The 20,401-nt window shown below is 42.4% G+C and overlaps 2 protein-coding genes across 2 annotated transcripts in view; one reads left to right on the top strand and one right to left on the bottom strand.

Moving 5' to 3' along the window:
- The window catches only part of SCAPER (S-phase cyclin A associated protein in the ER), a 281,456-nt gene that overhangs the window by 7,186 nt on the left and 253,869 nt on the right, over nucleotides 1-20,401 (top strand). The gene's annotated exons all lie outside the window — the stretch shown is intronic.
- The window catches only part of PSTPIP1 (proline-serine-threonine phosphatase interacting protein 1), a 35,782-nt gene that overhangs the window by 2,626 nt on the left and 12,755 nt on the right, over nucleotides 1-20,401 (bottom strand). Inside the window, exons 4-13 of the mRNA XM_019471948.1 lie at nucleotides 16,503-16,537; nucleotides 15,277-15,383; nucleotides 13,343-13,405; nucleotides 12,168-12,266; nucleotides 10,329-10,374; nucleotides 9,402-9,481; nucleotides 6,555-6,653; nucleotides 5,800-5,896; nucleotides 2,780-2,864; nucleotides 1,183-1,253 (exon numbers count right to left, since the gene is read on the bottom strand). Coding sequence (XP_019327493.1) covers nucleotides 1,183-1,253; nucleotides 2,780-2,864; nucleotides 5,800-5,896; nucleotides 6,555-6,653; nucleotides 9,402-9,481; nucleotides 10,329-10,374; nucleotides 12,168-12,266; nucleotides 13,343-13,405; nucleotides 15,277-15,383; nucleotides 16,503-16,537 — 782 coding nt within the window. The remainder of the gene's footprint in view (nucleotides 1-1,182; nucleotides 1,254-2,779; nucleotides 2,865-5,799; nucleotides 5,897-6,554; nucleotides 6,654-9,401; nucleotides 9,482-10,328; nucleotides 10,375-12,167; nucleotides 12,267-13,342; nucleotides 13,406-15,276; nucleotides 15,384-16,502; nucleotides 16,538-20,401) is intronic.

Raw genomic sequence — 20,401 nt, 5'->3', positions numbered from 1 at the left:
TAGTTCCCAGATAGCTATTTGTCACTGACATAACTTTTTTGGAAGATACTGTTTTAATCCAGCTTGTCATAATTAGGGAAACCTCTTATTCCTTCCCAGCATCTGCCTGGGAGCTTCTCCTGCCGTTGAGGTGAGCAGAAGTTTCCCACGTACGACTCCTCGGTGGGATGACAGCACTCTGACATCAGAGCGGCGCACAGAGCGGCCAGGGTGCCTGTACCTTCCCATAGTCAACCCTTGGTTTAGTCGTCCTGCTCTAAGGAGCACCGTCGGTTCCTTGATTTTTCAGATTTTGAAAGGCAAGCATGGGAGCAGTTGAAAAAGCTGAATGCAGAGAGTGTTTGCCATTCCTGAAGGTCTTGTCCAAGAAACGCTCTCCCCTCTTGTCCCCAGCCTAAGGAAATTCAGAAGGAGTGACTACCCTCAACTGCTCAACGCTGCATTGCTCTACGTGGGCCCAAGCCCGAGCTGGTGCCTGGCAGGTCCAGCTGGTGTTTGATAGCACTGGAGAGTCTCCCCTAGCTGAGCACCAAATGCAAGGAGTAAGATAGATAGTCTGGGCTTCGTTTCTGGGTGCCCAAGCAGGCAGGCCTGACAAAGGAAATTGATTTGGGTATGTTCTAAAGCTGTTCTAAAACAGCTTTTTATTTTCTTTAGGCAAGAATCACAGCTAAAATATTTTTGGCTTAAATCAAACCAATAAAAGTGTCATAAGCTATTACTTTCTGCATAGTCAAAATGCTATGTTTTAAATGTCATCTGATACGTGCCTAGTTGCAAGGGTTGCAATAGGACTGTGTAACTGTGAAACGAGATGGATGTTTGCATTCATAAGGCATGAACCTGGTCTGTTAAAAACTTAGGTATTTTCTTGGGCTTTTTAGAGGCAGTGTATTCTACCTTAGGAGAAAACTATTACCTAAGTCAGACTATGTTGTCCTGAATGTACAGTTCCCCCTTGCCTAGACAGAGGTTTTTAAGATTATATGGATTATTTGGCAGTTTAAACTGGGAAATTTGCTTAATAAACATCCAAGCTAAACTCGTTTCCTGACTACTCTTACTCTTGACTGCCAACATGAGAATATCTGCTGTACCATTTCTGCTCCGTGTCAAAGCTTGATTTAGCAATGTGATGTGAAACAAACACATCCAGTAAACTTATTTCCTGAAGAGGCATACCAAGAGGAGGGGCTGAAGGAGTGGCACTTTCCGTGTTGTTTTTGCTGCTTCCATGCAGTAGTCCGGAGAATCTGCAGAACCATGAGAAGCCAATGACAAAATGAGTGAATAGGACTGGGTATGAGCATTCCTTCGTCTCAGCTGTCTGACTCAACCTTCCCTCCATCTGCTGCAGCACTGGGTAGATGTCACCTCTTTCTGTGGCTGTCTGTTTTCATTTATGCTGTAGGTATATTTATCTTCAGTTAAAAATATATTTAAAAAAAAAAGCAGCAGAATACTGAACCATCAGCCATCAGTAAATTGTGCATAAAATGTATTTTGTTGTTGATCCAAAGGCTCATGATGCAAAACTCCAATTATTTCACAATATTAATATGATGAGAATTAGCAGTTGTTTATAAGAGATTACCAACTCTTTGTCTTTAAGGAAAACTCTGATACAATTTAAAATACAAAGCTTGTATAATGAGCCTTTCTAAAAACTGTGAGTTTACCCCCCCCCCCCCCCTTCCCTAGTTATTTTCTATATCACAGCTGGGTACTGGAGACTAAGTAAAGTGAGAATATGGGTTAGGATTCTCAAGCATAGACAGAAATAGCATTGCATGCTGAAGGCATATTTAAAGGGTCTGATTTTTCAGCTGGTGAACACTCAGTGTTTCTGGAAAATGGACATCCAAACTCAACAGTTTCTGAAAAACTCAGACTGAGCCTCTCTAGGCTGTGTGCCCATGCAGAGCACGGTTGTATTCTAAATGGCAGTATAATTGTCTTCTGTAACTGTATAGGATGCAGCATTAGAATTCATTATTACAGAAGATCTGGTTTCCAACTGAAAAACAAAGTATTGTGTACAAACCTTCTCAGCTCACTAACAAGCCTGGACCACATTTTAAACGGGAGATCACAGCCCACTCCTTGTCTTTGCCATGTAATAAGGCGTTTCAAAATATAAAGCTCTTCTGCTTTAAATATGACGGCATTCCCACTGTGAATTAGCCATTTTAGTACAAAATATTTAAACCAATAGATCTACCATGCTCTTCTGCTGATATAACTGCATCCATGTTACAGCATTTACCAGCATAAATGGATCAGAAAAAGAAAAATCGCCTCCCTAATCATCACAGTTATTCTGCCAAGTGTTTTTTCCTTTGGTCTAGATACAGAGAGCAGCTCTTTGTTCTGCTCAGCTGTGCGGTGCAGTAAGCCAGGAGGTATTGCCGAAAAAGACAGTTCTCCCCAGCCTTTGCTCCCAGCAAGATTCACCTTTGCCCTCCCTCGAACAAAGTGGTTTTGTTGCTATGTGCCATGACTCACTAGGGAAGAGGAAATAAGTGAATGCTATCCATTGCTGGCCAACTAATTGTTTTATGAACTCGTCCCCTGTCTCTCTTCCCACTAGGCCATGGCAAAATTACTCTGACTTGGGTTTTAATAGGTTTAATTCTTCTGTCAAGTTATATTTATTGATACATAGCTGCCTCTTGCTACAGTGAAGGAAGTAATAACTTTCCAGGTTTTGTATGCTGTCATACATTTCTCCATTCACATGGAGAAATACCTGTTCTGGGAACCAAAGTTTGCCACTCACCTCTTCATCATCCCACAAGACTGGGTTGGGCTGCTGTTGCTTCTGTTTGGTTCTCTGCTGTAGTAGTTCTCATATCCTATTGCATCTGCAACAGGGCAATAAAAATGAGATGTAGAAACAGGTAAACCTTTTTTCTCCCCACCAGAATGCAATCGACAGTTGCAACCATCAGGGGCTGCTGGAGCAAACTGCAACACAGCACCTATCTGCGCTCACCTATAATGTGGCTGGAGCAGCTGAGGGGGACACGGGGACTTGACAAAAGCCATTCAAGTGATTGTAAGCAGATATGTCCCTGGTAGAAAGGCATGCTTGACCTGAGACGAGCACAGTCAAGGTCCTGAAGAACCATCCTAATAGCTGTGGCTAACCCTAATTACGAAGGCAGTTTCCTCCATGACTGTTTCCTCTGTTGCCTTAAAGCTCAGGATTTAAGGGAGCAGAGCATGGTCATTGTGAGCCTGGGACCATGTTCTTGATACAGTCGGCTGCAGTGTGTTTTGTTTCTTTTTTTCTTAATGTATTGAGTCGGGAATTTTTGTCGGAGCTAGGGAGATTTCTGAACATTATTGCCAGCAGCAGTAATGAGCAATTTCCTGGTCTGTGCTTGTGCTTGGGTGTCTCTCTACCTCTCATATCTCCCCCATCCACCTCCTGAGAGCTGATTTGCTGTTTACCCAGAGATATTTGTTTTTTGTTCTCTCAAACACAGTTATGTTACAGTTCCTTCACTCTCCCCTATGGTGTCATTAAGGGTGAAATTGAGACCATTTCCAAGTCTAGCTTTACAGATGAAATGGTTACAGCTGGATTTATTTATTTTTCATCTCATAGCTCCCAGCGTAGTTGCTTAGAGCTGGTGGCCACACACCCTTTCTGCCTTCTCTGTGTTAAAGCCAAATAAACGTGAGTGAAGTCTGTGATACCGTATTATCTCAGCTCTGATACCAGCAAATTAAGAAAGACATTGGACTTGGGCTCAAGGTTGTGCTGACATTCTCACATTGGGTCAGCCAAGATCATAAGCAGAGCAGGCATGTAGAACTAGTGAGTGTGAAGAATCCGTACAAATAAGATGTTCAGTAATTAGGGACTTTCCTCACCAATCTAAGGATCTCCTATTACATTTCTAGATTGTCACCTTGGTATAGTTTCTAGTCTATAATGCATTGTAAGATTAGGTAGAAGAGGGGAGTGAGCAATAGCATCAAGAAACCAAAAGGTTTGGTCAGGATTAAGGTCTCCTGCTACACAATGCAAAACCACATGTGGGTTTCCTCCTGCATTTTGCAAATAATAAAACAGATCAACAGCTCACCGTGTGCTACTGTGCAAACTCATTAGCCAGAGCTGTGGAGATACTAGGATGTTACTTCCAGAATATGTCACCTTCTAGAAGGTGGCAAAAAAAACCAACAAAAAAGCAAGTTAGTTGTTTCTTTGCCTTTCATAAAGCTCTCAAGGGTTTTTCCCACCTATTTCTTATTAGAAATGAGTCCTGACATAGCCAAGAGCTGTTTGCAGAAAATTGCCTAGGTGACTGGAGAATGGGAAATCTCACATAGGGAAAAAAAAACCAATCTAGCTGAGAATTACAAATTTCTTAGTATATAGAAGTTGATTCACGCTGTTGCAAGGCACAGTTCTCCCTTCTGCCAGTGAAAATGTAGTTCTTCCTTCGTAAATGCTCCTATATCAGTGAATTTAAATCCCCTATGTGAAGAAGAATAAACTATAGAAGCAAAATGGCATCCAGTGCACTAGTATCAATATATTAATTTTAAAAAAATTCCCAAATCCCAATTTGTAATCATCATAGGTGTAATGACAGAAAGGCTGAGTGAAAAACAGGCCTCAGATAGCTCAGTGCTGAGTTAGGGGCAGCATCCAGCTCTGCTGAAGACGTTCCTAGGGGATAATTGCCGCCAGCTCTGAGCTCTGCGATGGAATCAAAGGGGTGTAAGCTGTTCCTGTACGAGGTGATTATCCCTTGGTGTTAGAGCAGATAGTGGAAGTGAAATAGTATCTGTGCACAGATTAAAAAAAAATAATAAATGGAGGAAGAGATCTTTTCAGCATAGATATGTGTTATCAGCTAATGAAGAGATGAAACAGGGATTTCTCTCTCCTTTTACAAAGGCTGTGAATCTTTGTTTACTGCAGCAGCTGCACAGAAGTGCAAGCATTCACTCAGTCTATAAATACCTTGTATTGCTTGTTGAAGTATGAGGGTGTGGTTTGTATTTGGCCATGTGAAACGTTAGATAGCCTCCTTTCTGGTGATGCATTTGGGGAACTCCTACCCTGGAGCAGCATGTTTTCATTTTATAACTGCTCTTAGCTCTTGCTGTCCCAAACTCCATTTCAGCCCAGAGGTTTTGATCATTGAAGTCAGTGAAAAGGCTGCTTTGGCTTGAATGGACAGACTCTGTGAACCTTACATCACTTCTGCATGCTGGAGAAAAGCCAATTTCATTCAAAATTTCACCCAGCTAGGGTGTTGCCCTTATACAAACAACTTCCTGAGAGGAAAAAAGATGTTACTCCCCATTGGGCAGGTGGAACAAAACAGAATACAAAGTCTGGTCCTCTCTGTGCTGCAAATGAAGAGGCAGCACCTCTGTCAAGGGGACACCAGGGTGCAGTTACATGTTAAGTTGGCTCTGATTTGTCAGCACTGCAGGAAATTGAGGTTGCCATCTCTGCAAGGCAGTTTGTCACCTCCTTAGCGGTGTCAGTTCAGCTGTACTGTGAAATGAGCCTGGTTGAAAAGCCAAAACAACTTTTTTTTTCTTTTTTGGAAGGTTATTTTTAACCTGGATCACTCAGCTATCCCACTTACAGAGCTGCACAAGGAGCGATGGCAGCACAGTGAGGGGGAAGTGAGCCGTGGCAGGTGGGAATGACTAGCCAGAGCTGAAGCTCCTCCAGCTGGCTTCACCTCCAACGGACGTGTACTGCACAACTGCAGCCTCAGCCTAATGGGTGACTCATCTGACAAGACCAATAGGAATAATTACCTGGAGGCTGTGTTCCTGTCATTTTAGTTTTAATGAAGTAGTCTATGTCTGACTCCACAACGCAGTTCTCCAAGCTTACCCGAACCTCTTCATACAGCTACAAAACAGAATCCAAGAATTTAATTTAATTTTTAACATTTCACATTGAATTAACAATTAATGCTCTTCTAATACTTTTCCCCTTAAGAGACACTTTATACTTGATACATGTCTGACCTGGATGGATCTTTGGCCTGTCCCCCGTACAAACATTCTTGTAAACACAATTGTTTATTTGTGCTCTGGACATTCTTTTAAGAGAGGAGGACGAAGGCAGTCCAGGGCTTTTCAATGCAATAAAGAAATTAATAGCAGGAAACAACCATTCAAAGTCAAAACTACTGCATCGTTTACGTCTTCCAATTTTGAGACCATGACTGGATGCGTTTCTGAAAGTTGTGTCTGAGCCCAAATGTACTCGATTGAGCGTTCTGGTAGCTGGAAGCATTCCCCAACAAACTGAAGGGAGGAGTCATTTAAGTGTCACCAAGCGTGACACAGCACAGACCGTCTACATCCAGGCATATATCTAGTTTACATCTAGAGGGAACAAGCTAGATTGAGAATACTCCTCCCTCACTGAACATGTACAACAGCCAGTTTGCTGGAGACAGTCAGCATGTGCAGAGAAGGGCAAGCTAGTGCTGTATTGTTAGAGCACTCTTGCTCCTCCTCTTCCTCCTCTGCACGTGAAGCTACTTGGCAGGTGCCCCTACCTCGTCATCCTTCACACACTGCATGGAGAGCTGGTTGCAGTGAACCCACAGCGAGTTGCGGAGAATGGTGATGCGGTCGCATTCCTGGAGCTGGAAGACCTGAAGCCAAAGAGGAGATATGACGTAGCCTCATGGTAGTTATTTATTTGCATTGCAGGCAGCGACAGTGCTGGGGCTCCTCTGGGCCAAGTTCGTAAGTCTGCAAACCGTTCTGAAGGATCCTTTGTAAAGGACATCTTTTCAGCTACTGGAGAAACTACATCTACTTGTTCGTGCTCAAGAATTTGTTTTAATTGATTGCACCAAATTAAAGTTATGTTTTCAGAGAGAAATAAAGCAGGGCAGAGGAATCAGGATCTGGATTTGACTGCTACCTCTACCGCCAAGGATTTCAGAGTCAGGGTCCTGTCTGCCCGTCGCACTGAAATCTTGATGTTTAACAGATCAGTAGAGTACTGGCATGAAAGGGTTGTATTTATGTTAGAGGTAGAGCCAAAACTATCCATCTCTGCCTTCTAAAATGTCTTTCCAAACTTTTCTCTTTTGAAACTATTTGAGACTCTCTGGAGTTGCCTCTGTTCATTTCTAAGGTTATTTTCATAGTAAAGAGAAGGCATTTTTCTTTCTTCAGAGTTTACTCCCTTCCTTCATCTGTCTCATTTTCTCACGTTGTTGCACAGCTTGGGAAGAATGAAGGGGGAAGAGAGAGGAGAAGTGTGAACTGAGTTGGGGGAAGAGGAAGATAAACTCCTTCTTTAAAAAATTTAAAAAAAACAAAAACCAACCACGCTGATCTCTAAGTTGTACTGTTATAAGTAGAACATCAATTTTTGGTTTTCTATGAGGTGTGAAAAGCTCAGATGCTTCCAGCCATCTGTTTCCATCTCTGTTTGCTAGTAATTATGTCCAGAACCACAAATGTATACAATATTCAGCAGAACATTCAGTTGGGTACGCTGCCTGCCATCTAATATCTTACCATCTAAAAAAACCAGAAAAAAGAGTCCATCAAGGGAGTCAGCTGGCATTGGGACCAGTTTCTGAGAGGAAAAGCTTTTAAAGAGAACCTAAAGGGTGGAGAATGGGTATTTCAATATCCATTCTGAACAAAAAGCCTATGGCTGCAGCCTAGCCCCTCAGAGGCTGCTGAAATAGCACAAGAGCTGACTGGGAATTTTCCAGGTGACTCTGGGCTTGTCAAGCCCTTTGCAAAGTCCAGCAGGGCATTGTGTTAGATACATTCCTCGTGCCCCATCAGCTTGTGCAACAGACTGCTAGTGAAGCTGGGCATTTCATGCCAAGGAATATGGCACAGCCCCCGTGACAAAGGTCGTCCCAGTGCTGCCACTTCCTAGCCAAGATTTTCGGGCTATGGATGTCCAGCGCTCAGCTAGAGACCTAAGCGACCTCAGCACTCCCAGATTCCCTGCTAAGCAGCCAGAAGTTTGGGATCTTAAGCTGCTTTTGCACGAGTTACTAGTTTTAAGTGCCTCAAAAAAGCTATCAGTTCTTCTATCTACAAGCACTTTTAAAAGAAGGCGTTAAAGATGCCTTTCCTTTATGAATGGTTGTTCGAATTAAGCAGCGGGCAGGCCACAAGCTCTGTGGGCTATTCACAATTTAGCCATGTGGGAGAAATGAAGTGTTTTAGGTTGTGGAACGCTTTGCTTGTTTGTTGGCTTTTTAAGAAGGGGGAAAATGTGCATCTTGGGAAAATTAAGGCTTGGCACAATTTCTATGGAAAGTCTGCTGTACCAGCTGTGGGACTTTCCAGTCCTCCCAGATAGGGAATATTTAAGAGGAAGCAGAGAACTGGAAAGCTATGCTCCTGGCATTTTATTTTATGTGGAAATAAAGCCTGCAACAAGTAAACATAGTAAAATCATACTTTAGCAGATGGGCAAACATATTTGAAGGATTAATATGATCAAATGTGTGGCTGATTTGGATGTCAACCAGTTCCTGTAAATTGTTGTGCAAAACTTACTAGCCAAGTGCAAATCTCCTTGTCCATCCTCAGCACAATGGAAATAGAGACTTTCCCACCACCACCTTTCAATTGAAAGATTACTCCATGGCAGATGGCAAATATTCTTGCAGGTGAATATAAAGTGCTATGCAAAATAAAGATTCTGAGTGGCTTGGCTATCTTTGCTCTCAGAGTGCTACGTACATACTTTTTTAGCTTAGCAAGAAAATTTTATTTTTAATCTCCATTGAACTTGTGAGATTTACAAAAAAAAAAAAAAAGGAAACACAAAAACCTCTCCTGTGTTAGAACAAGAAGCCATTCTGGAAGCCTCTTGCAAAACATAATCTAAAAGGAATCTTTTGTTTGTTCGTTTTTAATGGATTAATTGAATTCTTCTTGTTTCATTTTTGAAATTCATTTTTTAAACTAAAAATGAGTTTTCATGTCTACATTTACATTTTGTCACAAAGCAGTTATTTGAGAAACAACCTAATCTTGGCTGTGATAGAAGATCATCCCTAGAGCTAGTGTATTCTCATGTTAAGTTGTGGGTGAAAACTGGCAACAAATGCTTGCAAATAGGTTGCACCAGTTCATATATTGCTCCACTTCTCACACCTCTGCTCTTACTCCACTCCTTTATATTTACATACGTATGCTGAACAAGCAAGGAGAGTGTAAGCAAGTGAGACAGCTAGCAGCTATGTCTAAATCAACTCTAGTTTTTGCAGTATTTTTGCAAAGACATCTACTGAGACTTCACATAAAGCAAACAGCAAAACCCTTGGGACGATATCTCAGGTCTTAGACTGATATCTGCAAGTAGGATAAAATAAAAAGCACACAAATATATCGCTGCAAAAGTCAATGTTTACCTCGCAGGTTTTGATATGTTCCTGTTCCCACTCTGTCCTGACCTTATCCAGCTGCTCAATGTTCTGTTTGTACACGTTCTCTGTAAACACAGACACACATAATAGAAACCCAACAGTTAGGAAAAAAAATTATGCAGTCTTCCTCTTTTTCCTCCTGTTAGGACTTTGCTGTGGTTCTTACACTTCAGGCCTGTGGTTTGCTAGAGTATCACAAGAATGTGTGAGCTTGAAATGGGTGGGCCACAAGGATATTTGGGTTTTTTCTTTGCAATTTTATACTAGAATAAGGATTCTCTCTGCATGGTTTGCAGATCATCTATAAACTTTACAGTGGGGATAATGCAAATCAGAGATGAAAAGCCTGGACCATGCTTGGGCACTGAGCATCCTTAGGCTCTTTCCATGCTGAGCCAGCCAGGAAAGCCATGTGATTTAGTGTAAACTTTTCCATGAGCAGTGAGGGACAAGTCTGAACTCATGAACCAGCTCAGATGTCTGCTGGCCTGTCCTTCTGGACATACACTGTGTTTCTGGCTGGAGAATGCTACCATGCTCATGTACAGGGAACCTGGGGACTGTGTATCTGGTTTGGGCTGGCTGGGGGCAATTTGAGCGTCATTCTTTTGTGCTTTCAAACTTGCTTAAAGAAGAGCTTTTCTTTCCTGGTTGAAGTCCCTAAAGGAGGTCTTCTATAAATTATTTAATGAAAGCGGGAGATTCGCATTTCCACAAAGGAAAGTAAATGTAGATGACTGTCAGGTTGCCATTCTTTAGAAGCTTCTTCATTAATCTTTGGGTAGGTGACTTTGGGAAACCTGACTTCAAACAGAGCCAGCCTGGGTGATTTGGATGGTGCTATATCAAAATCAGTGTGCTGGTAGATCTTCGCTGAGAAAAATCTTAGTTCAGTTGCAAATAGAGCATCACCTGCTTCATTTGCTGCGTCTCTGCATTGCTTGGCTTTGTTCTGACTCTGAAACAGGAAAAGAAACACCACAAATTAATTTCTGACCATAATGTTTGCTTCTGCCCCAGTTTTTTTGCTGCCTGCTCCCTTTCTTCTTCTAGGAGAAAGGCTCAAAGTTGCAAACACTTCTTGGCTGTCCTGCCTTTATGCACCGTTCTGTTGAATGTGTGCTATGGAGAAGAAGGGACCAGAATTTCGCAGATGCAGCCATAGGTCCACTGACTTCAAGGGAGATCTGGCAATTTACATCTTTCCATTCAGACATCCCTGCCATAGGAGCTTGGTGCTAGCGTGATCCAGCCTGAAGCTTGTGTCTGCTGGCTAAGTTGGTTTTTTTCTCAAGTGTTTGATGTGCTTTTCTAATAGATATTTATAAGCAGAAATAAATGGCAGTTAAAATTCTTCATCTTCTAAGCTCCTCATGTAATACACAGATGAAAAGAACACAGCGTTTAAAATACTTTGCAAATGCCAGATTATTTCCCATAACAACTCAGAAGCCTAAAAGCAAAATTCACTCTAAGTAGAACTTTTCTTTTTTAAAAACCTGCAGCTTTTAACAAATGAAAATACAGCTCTTATTGACAGCTCTGTACTCCCAGGTCTTTCTGCACAGATGGTTATGACAGTACATTAATGCACAGCTCTAGACATCAGTGTAACACATTCTCCCATTCTGCCCTTCAAGACAACGCTCAGGTAGGGGTTCTTATGACCATATTCCTCATCACAGCTGGTTGGAAAATGTGTAGTAAGCTGGGAACACTAGCTTCATTCTTATTTGCTTCCTGGCCCAAACTATTTGCGAGTGCTGCGCAGAATTAAACAGCTGACATGTTTCTTGTGAGATGCCTCTGTGCATTTCAAATGTGCTGGCATGTGTGTGGCAGTAATGGCAATGAAGCACCCTAGGATCCTTCTGCATGAAAGGAGCTGGGTCAGATTTTGATGCCATTCAAGTTGCTAAGTGTTCTGGCGTAATTTCAGTAGGGCCAGAATTTCATCCCCTCTTTACAGCTAAGCTGGCAGGTTTTGTTCATCAAAGATTAGCGAATGCTGGAAATAAAATCTAAAGCTCTGATGCTGTTTTTAGAGGCTCCATCCCCCCACTCCTTGAGATGATTTTTGATCCTTTTTGCTTACACTGCACTGATTTTTATCGAGCCAAAGGGAGTTCATTTATTTTGTTTTCTCCATCTGTTCCGCTGTAAAATGTTCCCATTAAAAGTTAGTGAATTGTCAGCTACAAGTATCAAGACGATGCAATGAAGGACTGCAATGCCTTAATTTCCAATGATTTATTTTTGAGTTTGTAAATTTAGTCGAAATTAAACTAACCATAAGGAGAAAAATGTTGAGGAAAAATATGCATTTTAATGTAAGATACTATGCCTACTAAATGTAAGCGACCAAAAGGCAAAACTAACTGCATGACATACTTCTGACTTGGGTTTTTTTTTATTAATAGTTTCAGAGAAAAATCTCATTCAGTTTCCCTTCAGGATTCATAGAGCAATTAGATCATAGCCTGGGATAAGTTAATTAGATAACTTAGTCCCTTCCCAGCCTTTTTAAAAACCCTTGGCCTATCGCAGAACAAGATCAGGGTTACCAAAGGAGTTTGTGAAGGAAGACCTCCTTGGGAAGGTGCTTTGTTTTAATTTTTATTCTAAGGGGTTAATTAGAAGGGGAAGCAGCCCCTGGCATCCCGCAGAATGGGTTGTTCAATTGTATTCTCTTTGTACCTTGAAAAGGAAAACACCACTTTTCTCTCAAAATAGCACTGTCAGCTAAGGTACCTTTTCTGTTTGCTTTTGGTTGCCTGAAGCGCTTGTCCGTTCAAAGGACTGCTCGGCCTCATCCGCTTCCTTGCACTTCTGTTCGTAGGTCTTCTTTGACTGTGTTAAAATGAAATCAGATGTGAGGGTTTGGGTTAGGAAACGAGACTGGGTTGTCTCCAGCTTGATGTTCTAGGCATTTTCTGTTTTGCAGTCTGGGGGAGCAAATCAGTGCCCAAGTTTGGGCAACAGAAAAAATTCCCAATGACACCGTAAGGAGATAGAAAAATAGAACTGAAAAATTGGGGTAGGGCCTGGCAGCATAAATCAGGTCCTCTTCTTGCAGCCCTGAAATTGTTTGCTTTGTACGATTGCAGCCAGCTCCCTGCAGGGGTGGTCACGAATACACAGGCAGCGCTAGCACCATTGGTGCATCAGGCATCTGTCCGAGCTACAGTGTAGAGACAAAATTAGGAGCCCACATGCCCAGGGTGCCAACGGGGATGGGTTGTCATTTCCAAAGAGTGACTTGGAGCATCAGGTGGCTGAAGTCAGTGTGTTGCCTTGCCCATTGCTCCAAGCTGTGAGACAGCCAGCACCTCATAGGTAACAGTCTCGGCGCTCAGAAGCAAAACAAATCCTTATTTGTACCAAAAGACCTCCCTGTCTTAGAGATTCACTTAGAACAACCACATTTAAATAAAAATTGCTAGTACAGTTCCAGCTGTAGCACTGACAGGTCTGCAACTACTTTTCTTTAGAGGCAATTGCCCACTGGAAACCAAAATCAGCTGCCTGCAGTTCCTGTACCGGCAAACTTTCCAGTTGGAGAAGTTTCCTCCTGTTTACAAGATTCCCTCACCGGTTTTAAAATTGTATTTACACAGACTGAAAAATTACATTTGCTCCCATAAGTATTCTTGCCTAGAAAGAATGAAATCCTGTTTGATCTGGGGCATTGTTCATTACACATTAACTTTCTGGGTATTTGTTTTGGAGACTCTTCAGCGGGTGTGGCAGGGAAGATTAGCTTCCTCCTCGTAGTAGGAATCACATCCTCTCTCTCTCACATGTTCTTGCACACTCACACATTCTTGACCTTTCTTTAAATATAGGTACATGAGATACAGATTTCACCCTGTCTCAAACTGGAGCCAGTTTGCATCAAGAAACCTGCACAAAACCTCCTTGCTTACCTCCATTGTTTTCTTATAATGGGACAACTTGCTCTTTTGCATGCGCTCCATTGCAGACTCGTACTGTAAGAAACACACAGAGGTAAGCATTTCTTGCTTTGGACCTCTTCCTCCCCTTTTTAGTGGCAGGATTAGGAAAGCCATTGTCAGGGCCTTTCTATAAGCCACATGCCTGTGGGGAAAATTACTTCACTCTGCTTTAATGACAGGTTTCTAAGTGATACAGAGAGCATCAAAGTGCCAGGTAAAAAAAAATCCAAGATAATTCTGCTTCAGTGGTTTCCATTAATAGCAGAGAGGATGTAGATCTTAATTTTCATCCTTCCCTTTTTTTTTTTTCTTAAGGAGATTAAATAGCATAACACCCAATCACAGTGCCCATCAGCTCTGCCAGCAGAGTTCCTTCGCTGGTTCAAGAGCTTGATCCCACATCTTTGCAGACCAAACCACTGTCTCACCCATGTGAGCAAGGGTAGTTGTCCATTTTAAATACAAACAATTCCTGCGTGATTTATATTCCATTGCTTCTGGCAAATTTATGCTCGATGTGATTTGATTTTCATATCATCATCTGGTCAGCGTTGGAAGGACACTGCTGAATTCTCTTTTGTGGCTTTAGTTGTGATATGCCCAGCCTTATGTGACAGTGAGATATGCTCCTACTTGGCAGGGTATGGGTTTCTTCAGTGGGACTTTTGGTCCTTTAATCTTTATATTCTGCTCAAGCAAAACTCCCTAAGGGGCTACCCAGAGGCTTGCTTCACGTTGGGCTAAATAGCACAGTCCTGAGAGCAGCTACAGCGAAACACAAATCACAGCATTTTGGGAGGTTACCAAAAACGCTGACACCATCTAGCATGTCTAATGTTGACTTCCTCACAGCCGCATGCTGGATGGAGAAAAAAGCTTGCCTAAGACTCCAGAGCAGTTTTACCCTTTTTCCCAGGCCCTTCTGTTTCCAGTTGAGTTATAGGCTTATTGTTTTCAACAGCAGAGAGAGCCTCTCTCTTTGCAAATCCTAGTGGCAAAGTGGCGGTGGGGCACAAATGCTGATGAACTAAGTGCACGCTGTCTGTCTTTATATGCCTTATTTGCTTCATCAGATCGCTGTGGACCTCAAATCTCAGTAGCAGCACTGGTTTTACCCACTGTCATATTCAGAATTCTCTGCTATTCCAAGTTCCTGTGTGTCAGGGTTGTAGACACAAGATTTTTGTGGCATTGGATACTGGTCATATGCATTTTCATTTGTTTAAAATTAGCAAAGAACTGGACATCTTATTTTACTCCTCCATCAATCAGTGCTTTCAGTGTTAAGTGACTGTCCCGTCTTCAACTCCATGGAACCAGAGAAGGTGTAAGAGTGACCACTGTTGTCTCTATTGAGAGCTACATTTTCAAGGGACTTAGAGCTTGATAAGATCATAGGGGATGAAATGGCCTAAAATATACTCAAATTTTTATTATATAACATCAACTAGATGCTATTTATTCCACGTATTTGTAATTCAGCATATATTGGTGTTGCATTCAGCATGATATTTATTTGCTTTTATGTTTTTAAATGTTTGTGTTACCACTTTATTTTAGTGCATGTTGGAGATCATGCAGGATCATACCAAAGAAACCCAGTTAGCCAGGGTATAAAAAAGAGAAAAGGAGGGATTAAGTTCTTACAGGAATAATAATAGTATCTGCAGTTACACCAGAGAGAGTAAAAGTGACTAAAGCCTCTGTCTCCTGAGTTCGGAGCACTACTTTATTTCCAGCTGGGATCAGAAAGCAATTTTCTTCCACAGTCTAGTATATGGAGTGAACAGGGCACACTGGGCATGTTTTATCATCTTTTGCAGTATTCACAGTCTATGGCTGGAGACGGGTCATCAGCATGGACCATTGACCCAACCTGTTTCAACATTTCTCTAGTTCCTCACCTTTTTTCTTTGCTCCTTCTGTCTTTCTCGGAACTCTTCTATTCCTTTCAGTTCATCCTTCAGCATTACTGCCAGCTGGATATGAGAGTTTCCAACACTTTCGATTTCTAAAGCAAATCAGAATTCATATACAGTCAGTGGAAAGGTCTTTAAATATGAAGTCACATTTTTCAGGAGATGTTTCTGGGATGTGGCTGCTATATGAATTGTCATTAACAGGGCAGCCTTAAATAGGCCTCCCTGTGTTTCTGCATGCACTGACACTGCCGTGGGTTCGCACGACCTGAATAGGGCTTATTGCAGGTCCTCTCAGCGCCTGCAAGTTGCACAGACAAGGCTCCCGCTGCAGAATCAGAGCACCCACTCAGAGCAGCCTTGGCAAGTGAAGAGCCAGCTGCATTTCTTCATAGCCCCATTTACCCCTGCCAGCCCTCTTCCTTCTGGGGCTGGAGGTCAGACATTGTGGTGCAGAGGGAGGGAAGGAGCGTCTGACCTGATGATGACATCATCACCCCCTGTGTCTGCTTTCCCTCCACTATGCTGCTGGATTGTAACTGCTCTTGGGAGCTGCTTGCCAGTGGTGTCCAGCCTTGCACAAATGTCATTAGACGAGGTTGCAAGCTGAGAATTTCCAAGGGTCAGCAAAGATGGATTGAATTTCAGAGCACCTGGCTGATGCTGTTTGAAGTGGCTGGTAACTTCTCTGCATTTGTTGGCTTTGGTGCCTCTGAAATGGAACCCCACATTTTCCAGAAATGTTGAGCTCCCCCACCCAGGCTCTAAAAATACCTTGATTCACCAGCTGCTTTTCAAAAGGGTGTTTTTATCTAAACAGCAGGTGCCAGTAGCCAGGTACGCTGTCCTATTGGCTATGATGGTGTTGCATTTTCTGCGTGTGAAAAGTTTTTGTTCAGCCTTGGGCACATTTAGAAAGCATGCTGTTTTGATGTCAGTGGTTTACAGAAGAGGGAACAGAGCTGATATTTTGTGACTTGATCCAGATAAAACTAACTTCAGGAACAAGCCATTTTATTTGCCAGAGAGTGGACTGTGTGCCCAGCCTTGGAGGACTCCCAGTGAATATCCTTTCCCTCCGCTCTCCATACTACAGACTGGGATAGAAAAGTTGGAAATAGAGGGGGGAAGAGGATGAAAGACCCCAGAGGGGACAAACACATTGTGTGCCTGTCTTAGCCCAGGTCAGAAAGGAAGAGGTAAATACTTACGTTGCTTAAGCCTCTCAAATGCTGCCTTCAGTGTGCTGTGAGGCAAAAACAAGTGCACTTTATTAGTATAGGCTTCTAAGGATGGGTTGTGAATCTCAAGGAAAAACTTTCCCTCAGAATCTCAAAGATCCATATAGAGATAAAACTCTTAATAGTCTTGTAATAAAAGTTGACCATGCTAACAAGCACAATAGCATCAATCTGTTACCATTGGGAAATACAATAAAATGCTCCATGAAGCAAAGAATTGCACTACTCCTTATGTGCATCCTCTTTTTTAATCCCACTGTATTTGTGACTGTGAATGTTAACAGGCGTTTCTCTATTCTTGCACCTTGCCAATGGATACAAGTCAACTGAGTAAAATAAGGACGGTCAAGGGGAATTGGGTTTTGGAGCACCAGTCTGAAGGGTAGAGCGAAACCAGCTCTACCCTCTGTGTTGAATGCAGCACCAGCAAATTTTTCCTCCTCGGTCACCCTTGAAGCTAGAGCAGCTCTGCTATGCAGCATCCTCCATACTATGCTTTCGGAGCACCCCCGTGTGGTACAGCTCGCTCTCCTTTAAAAGACTCACAAATAGTGCAGAGAACCTACGGAGGCTTTGAAACCCTGATGCTCCCAGGGGTTTTCGACATCCCAGAAGCACAGCATGAATAAACCACGCTGTGAAATCAGGCCTCAGTGCTGGGCTGTGAAGTACAGCATGGAGATGAGCAAAAAGAGACGTTATGCTGCTCGTCCGGATGGACCTGCACAACTAAGTGGTCCTACAATGTGGAGTTGCAGAAGGGCATGAAAGGGTAACAATAGATCGCCTGATGTCCTGTTTTTTGGCAAGCCAGAGTCCATTTTAAGAAAGCGGCAAACATACCAGCATAGAAGTGATGGGAGAGGAAAGAGCATAGTCTGTAAAAGGCATTTTCAACTTAATAATTTGCTTTAGCCCCCCTCCTGCAGGCTGGCAGGGCATTTGTATACGCAGAAGCCAGGGCCATGGTGTGATTTGGAGGTTTTTCAGATTTAGAAATCATCTCTTCAAGACCCAGGGTGTGTTGTTCCCTGAAGGAAACAGTTCTGAGATCTCCATGGAGCCCTGGTCTACCCCAGACGGGAGCCCAGGGGAAAAGCCTGTTGGTGAAGACCCTAAAATCTCCATGGCTGAAGCCTGGCTACTAGGAGAACCCAGAAGAGGATGCGTATCACTTCCCAGCCATGTGCGACTGCAGATGGGTAGGGAAATCCTGTATCTCTTGGGCTATTTCAGGAGTCTTAAGAGACACATGAAGGATCCTAATTGCCCTGTGTTAATTTAGGCTGGACATCTGTTTCCTAATCAAAGCTTGCTCTCCCAGTAGCAAGGCTGCCTTGCCAGGCATAAGAAAAATGCACAGGCGAGGGGAAAGGCTGGGCCTGTCCTCAGTGATAACTGCCTTGCAATCCACTTCCAAATCTAAATTTGTAGAAATATAAGGAAAAGACTTTCAGCCAGAAAAGATGAGTATTGAGCTAACTGTTTGATTCTTTCAGCTTTCAACTAGATTTGTTGTGGTGAATCTGCTGAGATAAGTCAGGGAAAACATGCTAGATAGATTGAGTATTTCTCAGTATTGTTCTAATAATACTTAAACACGTTGAAGGTTCATTTTGCAAAAAATGAGCCTGGTGTGAAATTTTTATGGAAACTAAATTTTCACAACACAAAGGAAACAAACAGTATTCTTTCCAGCTAAGTTAATTAAAAGCTTGGAATGAAAAGACAAGTTGAATATCAGCAGCAGAGATAGCTTTTTCTCACCTAAAAGCGCTAAAGGATTATTTTGAAAAATTAAATATATACGAGGAATAAAATTTGCTTTTTTAGTGTGGAGTTTCCAATAGGAGGTGGGGAATATGCTAACAACTTCATGCCTGAAACAGGTAAATACTGGAATTAAAAAAATAGAGGGCACTTGCAAACTGCACATACTGTTTGCACGCTGTGTTGATCTACTGTTCCCAGAGATTTTTTTCCTTTGCTGTTGGTGATTCAGGTTATGCAAAGACTGGCAAAATTGCTGTAGTGGTTACTGAAAAACAGCGCTTTCTCAGTACATATCAAGGACAAAAGCAATTTGCTGCTTTTTTGGTTTCCAGGCATCTGAGCTAGCAGAGTAGTTCATGATCATAAGCCATAAATGAAGCTTTTCTCCTTTTTGCTGGCTCTCTGTAAGGACGAGACTGTCTTCTGGTATAATAATGCATCTGGCGATGAGCTGGAGAGAGACCAGTTTGCCCCCTGCATGGTCTCTAATGGCCTTTTCAGAAAACTCTGGCCTTTTGCTCCTTGTATGAAAGATTTATCCAGCCAGTTCCCTAGCTGCTGACTGGGGCAAGGCCACAGTCCATAAGTAGGTTGAAATAGACTTAAGCCATTTACTTCCTTATTTTTATAATAATTTTCTAAAATCAGTGAATTGGATCTCTCATCCTTATGGGACTTAAGGGAGTAGCAAATATGTCATTGTGCCAAGTTATGTGTGGGAGAGAATAAATAAATAAAATTTTGACCCATGGATCCATCAGGTATTCCTTTATGACTTCTGGGCTGCAGGGATGTGCTGGCTGCAGCAGCAGTGCTGTAGATCAGCTCCTCATTGCGAGATGCTCGATTATATCGGTGAAATATATCACTTCAGTGCTTTGGAGGGTTTAATGGAAGCAACTCATGTGGCAGACATACAAGTGAGTTTTAATTTTGTCTGTGCTGTTTTGTATGTACAATACCTGTTACCTATTTCTTCTGGGTGGCTTTGACTTTCTAATAGGATTGATAAGGGCTTTATTCTGACGCATCCAAAGTGAGGATGTCTCAGTCTCATGGACACTTTAAAAGAGTATTTTATCCCCTCAGTATATTATGCTGCTTAGCATTGTGGTAGTAATTGATTTGCTTGTTTGTTTGTTTTGTGGCCAAATTAGAAAACCTGGGGCTGAAAATAATTCAAGCAAAACTGAAAATTTGTGATTTGCCTCTTTTCTTTTTCTTTTCAATTTTTTTTTTAATTGCTCACTTCTGAGATTTCCATGTAAATTCTGGAACACTGTTAAACCACTCCAGCTAAAGACAGAGCACCAGCCTTCCCTTTGAGCATCCCTACGCGGAGCCTCCTGCAGATGTCTCATTGAAAATAGGGTTGGACACAAATCTGCTGTGCATGTTTGTTAAACGACTCCCCCTTGGACATTTAAAGATTGGATTTGTCAAAATGAATTTCTGGTGGAAACAGGACTGACTTTGAATCCGGAATAACGGGGACCAGATAGAGCTTGTGCAACAGCCGCTCTGCAGCAACTTCTGGTGATTTTTGCCATCTAGTGGCTAAAACATTCTTACCGTTTTCTGGGATACCGACCCTGTGCTGCCTTCATTTGCTGTAGTCTCCTGCTACTCGAGTACAGCGGAATTGAGCTGCTCTTGTAAAACATGCACGTTTCAGTGTTTGTTTTTTCAAGCGGAGGGGGAGAAGGAGAATAGCAGAGCCTTTAGAGGAACAGGGGAACCAAGGGGAGAAGCTCATTACAGTAAAGCTCACCCCCTGTTCAGCATTCTTGCTCTTTGGATTGCAAAATACTTTCGAAAGTGAACTTACCCAAATTTACCCAGCACACCAAAGCTGGAAAGACAATCCTGTCTTTCTAGGGCACTGACCACTAGTCCCTCTGGCTCTCCTCTAACAGGAAAAACATTTACAGAATGCATCGTTTGAGAGCTTGGTTTGATTTTTCTCCCAGCAGAACCTGTCCCCTGCTTTCAAGACAGAAAATGCATCCTGTATTTGAGCAGAGGTGCCTTGTTTGGCACTCACCCACCATCGCAGTACATGTATGAGGACTAGTGGGGAATCGCTGCATCTGATC

Source organism: Aptenodytes forsteri, unplaced genomic scaffold (assembly GCF_000699145.1).
Source record: "Aptenodytes forsteri isolate BGI_AS27 unplaced genomic scaffold, ASM69914v1 Scaffold258, whole genome shotgun sequence".
Classification (NCBI taxonomy): Eukaryota; Metazoa; Chordata; class Aves; order Sphenisciformes; family Spheniscidae; genus Aptenodytes; species Aptenodytes forsteri.
Note: the sequence above shows the minus strand (reverse complement) of the source record. Positions and strands in the feature narration are given on the sequence as shown.